Here is a 9,825-nt window from a genome sequence, read left to right as displayed (position 1 = left end):
CAGAGGCGTCAGGCCTGGGCAAGGGGCCGATCCTGCGATTGGAGGGTGATGGGGGTCAACGCCTGAGGGCTCCCAGTATGTGAGAGGGGGCAGGCTGGGCTGAGGGACACTACCCCCACCACCACCACCACACCCAGTGCACAAATTTCATGCACCGGGCCCCTAGTTTAAAATAAAGCCTTAAAGAAAAAAAACCAGTTGCATCACTAGCTTACTGTTTCTTTTGTTTTAGTCCTTACTTTCCTTCCTGTAAAATCTTAGCATTGGATGGGACCTTATAGGTCAATTAATGTAAGGACCCACTTAATGGAACAACTCTTTCTCTGGCATCCATAACAGATGATCATTCAGCTTCTGAGTGAATATTTCTGTTGATAATAAGCTCACTATTCCTAATCAGCCCACTTAAACTAACACTTGAAGTAAAACTCAGTCCTATGGAAAATTATTTTTTTGGTCTCATATTTTTCTGTGATGCCTAGACATTTTAGGGGTAGTGTATTCTTCTGGGAGGGCCTGAGTGGTGTACTTTTAGGTTACATTCAGACATTGTGTCAGCATAAGCTTGAATTCTATGGATATATATTTGGATATAAATATTGGATATCTTGAATTTTACTTTATTGGGATGAAGAATGTGTCTCTGTAATTTCCACAGACTAATCTGAGTTCTGCCCTTAGGAAACACATAGAATTTGGCAACTCCTGAAATTTGTGAGGGCCACAATCAAGTCCCTGCTTTGGATTCTCTTTTTCTAGGCTAAGCATTCTAATATCTTTCAATTATTTATCTTATGATATGCTTTCAAATTCCATCTTTTATTTCCTCTTCAGACAGATTCTGGTTTCTTTTTAATAAACTGTCCAGAACCAAATGTAAGTGTTAGGATGTAATATAAATAATGAGAACTGAGGGATTGTTACCTTCCATGATCTTCTGCATGGAGAGCGAAGCCCAGAAGTCGGGGACTGTGTTTGTCTTTCTCTCTGTTGTAGCCCCACTAACCATGTTGCATAGAACATAATAATGTTCTCAGAAAATGTATGTTGATGAGTCAAATGAGTGCTGTGGTTCCTATAAATCTAGAAATGCAGTAAAGTTAGCTATTTTAGAATTTTATCTCTGGAGCATGTTCAGTCAAAACCTCAACATCCTTTTCTTGTGAACTATCATCAGATTGTATAACCTTCAGCCTGTACATGTATAATTGATATTGTTAAACCTGAATTCTTCTTTTTCTTTATAGTAATTCATTTACGGAACAAATATTTACTGAGTACCTACAGTGTTCTGTGCTAGGCACTAGGTTCTGTGCTAGTACTAGGTTCTGTGCTAGTACTAGGTTCTGTGGTAGGTGGCACAAGTTCTGTGCTAGGTACCAGGTATATGTACTGTGGAAACAGCCCTTCTTGTCATGGATATTACGATGTAGATGATGGTGCAGTGGGGAAGGCAGATATTACACAGGTAAACAACAAGTATGTTCTTATACACTGAGAGAATTCTGTGAAGGAAATAAATAGGTTCTGGAATAGAGGACTGGGAAGTGACTTACGGGGAGAGTTTTGTAGATGGTAGGGTAGTCAAGGAAGATTGCCTAAGGAGGACTTATTCTAGCTGGAACTTGAACTATAAGAAGAAACCAGACTTGTTGCAAGGGATGGGGTGTGTTCCAGTCTAAGAAAATGGCATGTACCAACAATTTAAGACAGGAAAGCACTTGACTAGTGTGACTAGAGTATAGAGGCAAGGAAGAAAATAGAACATGGTGAGGTTGTTTTGTTGAGATCATCATGCAAGGATCTGTAGTTCAGTGAGAAGTGAAAGAAACTTACATAAACATGGTAGCAATAGAGAAGAGGAAAGGTGGACTGATTCTAAATATATTTTGGAGGTAGACTCTATAGGATTGACATAGATTTTATTGGGAAGGGAAATGGAGAAGACTGAGACAAGGATGATGCTTATGTATCTGGTCTGAGCTACTGGATGATATGATTGAACAATTTACTGGGACAGGAAGAGAGAATCAAGAGTTTACTTTTGGGCATGTGTATTGAGATGCCTGTGAGATACCCATCTCTCTTCCCTCTCTTTTCTGTTTTGGTTGTAGTGCTATCCCTCATTTATTAAGCTGTTTATCAGAGTGGGTCAAGGAAGGTGTATTATAAAAATGACAGACTCAGACATGAAACTGCTTGGGTTAATGAGAAGCAAAATAAAAATAAGCTGGAGAATAAGCTAGAGAATAAGCATGCTAATGAAAATAAGGGCAACAGTCATTCTTAAGCTTTGGTTGCAAAGGCTTTTCAAATTTCTCTGCTCGGTATTTGTTTCCGCTTCCCTAGGGATTCCCATTGTGAATTTATTCACTGATAACCTGAATTTACTCAGTCGTTTGCCAAGTTTCTTTCTTTCTCTAGCCCCTCCCGCCCTCACTTTGTTTACCCACTTCACTGTTTAGAAACCTTCAGTGGCTCTCCATTGCCTTCAGGATAAAGTCCAAACTGTTTAGCATGTTATTCAAGTCCTTTTTTAAAATCTCCTCTTTGCCTGTCTTTCCCTGTCTCCCCATTCTATCTTCACATACACTGTATGGAAAGATAAATATGTAAAGAAATGGGGGACTTGAGACTTGTGGGAACAGAGGTGGTCTTGGCCAGACTGAATAGCCTGTTCTTAAATTTTTAAGATAGGGGCTTCTTTAGCAGAGAACAGTGGAGTAGAAGCGTCTGAAGTACCAAGTTTTAGAAAGACAAATACTATCCTGGGAATTTACAATAGAATCACTACCCTGTAGTATATTAATAGTTTCATTAAAGCATGGCTTAGTTTTATAATCTGAGGGGGGGAAATTTTAACCTCCCAGAACCTGTTTATCTGGGCAATGAAGACACTTACCTTATAGAATGGTTGTAAGTGGCGAAGTATGTAGAATAATATATGGTATTTAGTAGGTGCTCAATAAATGGTAGCTACTATTATTATTTCAGTTAGAATTATTTTATTTTTCCTCCCCTCCCCACATACCTTCTTCTACCTCCCCTCACCCCCCTTCCCCTGTGGTAATCACCTTATTGTTGTCTGTGTCTGAGTATTTTTTTGGTTGTTTCTTAATCCCTTCACCTTTTTCATCAAGCCTCATAACCTAGAATTAATTTTAAATGGTAACTATATAACCTTACCTCTTTCTACTTCCCTTTTATATCCCTATTCCAACCAGTCGGAATTACTTACTATATTTTGGAAGTAGACCCTGTAGGGCTGTATATGTCTTAGTTCCTTAAGAATTGTGTGTTATCCATTTTTAGTCCCTCTCAAAGAGCTGAGCCAAAACTTTATGCATGATTAGCACCCAGTAAACATTTATAGGTGTTCAGTGAGCTAATTTGAAGAGTAAATCATTAAACTTTATTCCTAAATGGTGATTGGAAGGGAAATTTTCTTAGTGGTGCCAAACTGTACTGTTTTTATAAAGTTTTCCACCCAAGAAGCATTAATGGAGTACTGACCGTACTAATGTTAGAAAGAGATACAAAAAAGGTGAAAGATAGAGTCCAGCACTTCAATCTGCTCAGTATCAGGTTTTTAAAGATCTGATTTGCCTGAAGTCAACAGATGCACACTGTTAAAACAAGTGTACCTTTGATACCAGATGGGGTGTAATTCCTAGGGTTTGGAGGGTTAGGATTGAAATGGAATGGGAATTCATTACTTTGTCTTCAGTGCTGTTCTGATTTTTTTTTAAATCAGAAGACCTCTTTCTGACATCACATAAACAGTTATCTCCTTTTGGATTTTGTATCCAGAATGAAAAATAGTATTATTTACAGAGGAAGGGCCTATTTGTAGAGTATTTATCCTGTTTTACTGCTTGACTTCTTTGTATCTTTTCCACTGATTACCTATTCTATCATTTGTAATGTGAATAATTTGGCTACATGTAAAACAGGTTTGTCAGGATGAGTTTGTTGGTCCATAGTCTATTTCTTTTGGTGATTATTTATTTATTTAATTCTGATCAGCCTTATGCACTAGGTGCTTGATAAGGATTTGTTGAATAGTCATGCATTTGAAGTAAATGTGCTTGAATAAATTTAGAGAATGCCTTTGCAGTTTATATTTGTCAGGTTTATTCAGTTGAAGTGAATTAATTCAACAAACTTTTATGAAGGTCTATAATGTGCCAGGTATTATTCTGTCTTCATGGAACTTACATTTTAGCTGGGGGAGGAAAAGGGAGAGGACACTAAACCAGTAAACAAATAAGGCAACAGGATAATTATAGATAATAATAAGTGCAGTAGTGGTGAGAGGCCATCTGGAGGACAAAGGGCCACTACGTTAGACAGGGTGTATGTGGGAGACCTAAGGAGGTGACTTCTGAGCAGAGAAGTAATAATGAGAAGATCAGCTTTGGAGAAGAACATCATCCTAAGTAGAGAGAAGAGCAAGCGCAAAGGGCCCGAGGAGGGAATGAACTAAATATAGTTAATTACTTCAGATTGTTAGCATCCAAATACAATTTCTTCATATAAATAGTATGGAGCAGGTGTAAAGACAACATAAATGCTGCTTTTTGAGTGGAATACTTTCAGATATACTAGTAACAGTGAATCAAAGTGTACGATAATCAATAGTCAACTTCATTGCCTAGTGTCTCAAAAGTTACCTTGTGTGTTGGTTATTATTTGGTCACAAGGTATGACAATGCTTTTTGGCTATTATTGTAAGGCTTGATTAATAATACTGGGATTTTGAGATCAAGAGGCTGGAAATCAACAAATTTGAAATTTGTGAGATCTATAACCTACCTTCTCCTTTCCTACAATTGAATTGTTTGCTTTCTAAAATTTTCTTCTCTATTTTGTTTCTTTTTCTCTATTATTTATCTACATTGTAATAGTTTAACTGCCTACTCTTAAAAATGCTGATTTTGAGCATTCAAAATCACATTTGTCAGAGGAAGAAGGTCTTAAAGAACTTAAAGTGGGATGCTTCTATAAAACCCTGTAATTTAGTATTGCAACAGGAAAACCTAAGGAATTTTGTGTGTGATTCTTTTAACTTGTCATTGTTGTTGTCGTCAAGTTTGATAAATGATCAGAATTCTGAATTTGTTGTTCTTAATAGAGAAGTCTATGCATTCTAAGAAATATAGGGGGAAAAGAACAATAAAGAGTGGGGGGGGGCTTTTCATCTCATCTTTTGGGGTATAGAGGAATAATTCCTGCAACCTTGAACCTTCAGATTGATACCCTCAAAAGACATTATACAAATAAGATCCTTTTTTAGGCAGGATAAACTATTTGCTCTGTGCAGTTCTGAGCATTGAATTTAAAATTGATATATTTCATTAAGGTGACCTCAAGGGGTACTATTTTAAGCTAATTTCTCTATGTGAATATCTTTAGCAAGACAAGGCATTAGTAATTTATTCAGGATGTATAGGTAAATACTTGCGTGCTTTAATGGAAAGCCTAATGTTTAATGGACTGCAGTACTGTTTGTCGGCAATTAAATACCTAAATATATTAATTTTAGCACACTTGACCTGATTTAGGGTTTCGCCTACGGTAATGTGTTTTGCTTATAATAGCCTCCTTTTCCAACTTCTTTTTAATAGCAACATCATGACAACAGAGAAGAGTTTAGTGGCTGAGGCTGAAAATTCACAGCACCAACAACAGAAGGAAGAGGGAGAGGGAGCTATAAACTCAGGCCAACAAGAAACTCAGCTGGGAGAGGCTTCTCAAGCAGCAGCTGAGGGAGATAATCAGTGTGAGCAGAAGCTGAAAACATCTAATGGAGACACTCCTACACATGAAGACTTGACCAAGAACAAGGAGCGGACATCAGAAAACAGGGGCCTGTCACGGCTGTTCTCCTCATTTCTCAAAAGGCCTAAATCTCAGGTCTCTGAGGAAGAAGGCAAAGAAGTAGAGTCAGCTAAAGAGAAAGGTGAAGAAGGTCAGAAAGACATAGAATTTGCAACCAGTCTTGATGAAGAAGTCATTTTAAAGGCCCCAATTGCAGCTCCTGAACCGGAACTCAAAACAGACCCATCCTTGGATCTTCACTCATTAAGCAGTGCAGAAACACAGGTAAGGATATGTGAATGTGTGGGAAGCGGGTGTAATGAAGGTAGGTTAGACACTTTATTTTTCATTTAAGAACATTAGGTTTTATTTGTTATTAGCCAGTTGACTTGGGATTGATAGTAATAAGTAACATGAAGTTTTGGAGTTTCTGCTCTAAAGAAATTACTGTAGCCATGGGGATGTAAAGTACAGCACAGGGAATATAGTCAATAATATTGTAATAACTATGTATGGCGCCAGATGAAATATCAGGGGAACTACTTTGTAAAGTATCTGATTGTCTAACCATTATGTCATATACCTGAAACTAATACAAAATAATACTGAATGTAAACTATAATTAAAAAATAAAATTAAAAAAATAAGGAAATTAATGTAGTCAATGGAAACTTGATTTTTAAAAAGATACTTATACGGTATAAATCAAAGAAAACAAAATGAAAAAAAAAGAACTTATCAAATGAATTTATTCAGCCTATATAACGTTTTACTGTTATTGTGGAACATATCCATGATATTTAATAAAAAGGAAAAAAGAATTCAGGTGGTTTAGAGTTAATTTTGTTGGAGTTATTAGGAATGGGATAGTTATCAGCAGACATGATTTTTTTATGGAAATCTCATTAAAGCCATGTGATAGATTCAAGCCATCCAGAGGTACGTGATAGATTTGAGCCATGCCTGCCTTATTTTTGTCATCTTTTCTAAGTGGATCATCGTACCACAGAGTATAAGATACAGATGAGAAAGTCTAGGTCTTTATATCACCATTGTAATATATAGTAATTTGAGGTCTTAATTGTGTCACCAGTGTAGTTGACTAATCATGAGCTCTGGATTTGTTCATTTGTCCAAAAACATGGGGAAATTTTCAGTCTTTTTATTTCTGAAGCATGTATTATTTGCATTGTAAAAGTCTAAGTCCTATATATTTTTACTAGAGGCCCGGTGCATGAATTTGTGCATGGGTGGGGTCCCTTGGCCTGGCCGGCAATCAGGGCCGATAGGGGCTGATCAGGGCTGGCTAGTAGGGAGGGACTGCGGGAGGTTGGCCAACTGCAAGAGTTTGACTGTGGGAGTGCACTGACCACCAGAGGGCAGCTCCTGCATTGAGCGTCTGCCCCTGGTGGTCAGTGCACGTCATAGCGACTGGTCAACTGGTCGACCTGTCGACTGTTCATAACAGTTGCGTAGGCTTTTATATATATAGTTCATAGGTCTCAGGTTTGGGCTATACAGTTTTATTAGAAGTTTCTAAAGTATTACATGTATTTCTAGAAATATTGTATAATAAACGTGCTAAGAGTAAAATTTAGGATAAAGTTGTAATTACATACTTCTAGTAGTGAAACAAGATTGAACATAAGATTTACTATATAGTGTAATAGTTAAGAATGCAGACTATGAAATCAGACTAGAGGGTTCAAATCATAGAGAAGTGATACTTTTGCTTTATCATTTTCCTCCTCTGAGGATAATAATATCCACCTCATTTGGCAATTATGAGGATTAAAAGAGATAAACATGTAAAGTCTCAAGTATTGCCTGGCATTTAGTAAGCACTCAATGTTAGTTATTCTTACTCAGTAAAGGCCAAGGTACACTACATATCTTAATATTGTTAATTTTATTTGAAGAATACCAATAGTTAAATTCTACCCTCTTTCAGAAAGCCTGGTACTTTCAAGAGGTTTTTAACTGCTTTTTTGGGTCCTCTGCTTTATGTATGGAAAAATCCATATCTCATTGTAGTTAGCATTTGAATCAGGGTCATTTTGTCTAAAGATCATAGTATTTGTACTGAAGTTGAAACACATGACAGAAAAAATTCTAGATTTATTTAAAATCTCATTCATTGAAATTTCATTAATTCAGAATTGGGATAAATTGTGTTTAGGTATTTATCTACATATAAAGAAAAAGAAATAAAATAAATAATAAAATTTCAAGAGGATATTGTTTAAAGGAGCAAACTTTAGGGCAGTGGTTCTCAACCTGTGGGTCTCGACCCCTTTGGGGGTTGAACGACCCTTTCACAGGGGTCGCCTAAGACCATCCTGCATATCAGATATTTACATTACGATTCATAACAGTAGCAACATTACAGTTATGAAGTAGCAACAAAAATAATTTTATGGTTGGGGTGCACAACATGAGGAACTGTATTTAAAGGTCCAGAAGGTTGAGAACCACTGATTTAGGGCTTTATGGAAGGTTTGGTTCACTTTCCTTTCTCTAACTTTTCCATTTCTCTCCTATGTTCTTATCTAGGATTATGATCTTCCCTATTCTGAATGATAGGTGCAAAAAAAAATAAAAATAAAAATAAAAAAAATAATAATCTTAGGAAAAAAAGAAAAAAAAAAGAAACATCGATGAGAGAGAAACATCGATCAGCTGCCTCCTGCACATCCCCCACTGGGGATGCGCCCGCAACCCAGGCACATGCCCTTGACCGGAATCGAACCTGGGACCCTTCAGTCCACAGGCCGACGCTCTATCCACTGAGCCAAACCGGTCTTGGCAGAAGCTAGTCTTTAAAATCACAGCATTGTGGATCAGAACCTTATTGCTTAACCATATTTCTTACTTGTAGGAGAATTTCATTTGCGTGGTCCTTTTCTATCCAGAATTTTTAACAAAGTGTGTTTGCCTTATAGGACTGTACTATTTTTCATCTAGAGTGCCTTAGATTTTGTTGGAAGCCATGTGTCAGTTTTTAATATTTATTTACTCATTAAACAATTGTTTATTGAAAACCTACTATGTGTACCAGACCCTGAATATACATTAGTAAATAAAAAATATAATATGGTAAAGAAGTTTGATATGATGAATTTTGGAGCCAGACTGATATGTGACTTATTAACTGTATGATCCCAAGTTACTTGAATTTCTCTGGCTTTAGTTTCTTATCTGTCAAATGGGGATAATAATAGTACCTTCCCCAGAGTTTGTTATGAAGATAAAATGAGTTCATATGAGTAATGCTTTTGTATTTGTTATGTAAATGTTTGCTTTATTTTTATAAAACAAGTATCATCCCTACTCTTGATGACTTTATAGTCTAATGGAGTAGACAAAAAGTGGTAAATACAAAATAATTATTTATCATAATAAGTGTTATGAAGGCAACACAGAAGGTACTGATTTGAAGAATAGGATAGGTAGGATAGCCAATGAAGGCCTCTCTGAAGAGGTTGCATTTAAGAGGGTCATGAGGTTTAGAAGGATCCTTTTTACACACCTCTTCCAACATGTAATGCAGGCACCAAATAATTAAATTCTTTTTCCTAAAAGTCAGCCATGTATTCTTTTAAATGAAAAGAATTTTGTCGTGCTTGAAAAAAGTCTGCCAAAATCTTAATCCACTTAGTTGTATCGCTTTGGGATATAAATGTAAATTATACGAAGATACATTCAAAGATGGATAGAGGTAAAAAAAATAAAAAAAAAAGCCTCATAACAGTTCAGGCACCAGGAGACCCATATTTCAATTTGTCTCTTGCTTCTTTATTTTTATTTTATTTATTTTTTTAATTAAATCTTTATTGTTCACATTATTACAGTTGTTCCTCTTTTCCCCCCCATAGCTCCCCTCCATCCGGTTCCCACCCCACCCTCCGCCCTCACCCACCCAACTGTTCTCATCCATAGGTGCATGATTTTTGTCCAGTCTCTTCCCGCATCCCCCACACCCCTTTCGCCTCCAAGAATAGTCAC

General features: G+C 36.7%; 1 protein-coding gene across 12 annotated transcripts in view; it reads left to right on the top strand.

Annotated features, from left to right (window-relative positions):
* Window positions 1–9,825, top strand: part of EPB41 (erythrocyte membrane protein band 4.1) — a 112,121-nt gene that overhangs the window by 10,664 nt on the left and 91,632 nt on the right. For all 12 annotated transcript variants that reach the window (XM_015572268.1, XM_006776498.2, XM_015572270.1 and 9 more), the window contains one exon: window positions 5,628–6,105. In XM_015572268.1, coding sequence (XP_015427754.1) covers window positions 5,635–6,105 — 471 coding nt within the window. In that variant the 5' untranslated portion in view covers window positions 5,628–5,634. Of the gene's footprint in view, window positions 1–5,627; window positions 6,106–9,825 lie in introns of those variants that run through there.

Source organism: Myotis davidii, unplaced genomic scaffold, assembly GCF_000327345.1.
Source record: "Myotis davidii unplaced genomic scaffold, ASM32734v1 scaffold228, whole genome shotgun sequence".
In the NCBI taxonomy this organism is placed as follows: domain Eukaryota; kingdom Metazoa; phylum Chordata; class Mammalia; order Chiroptera; family Vespertilionidae; genus Myotis; species Myotis davidii.
This window is presented reverse-complemented; position numbering and strand designations above follow the sequence as displayed.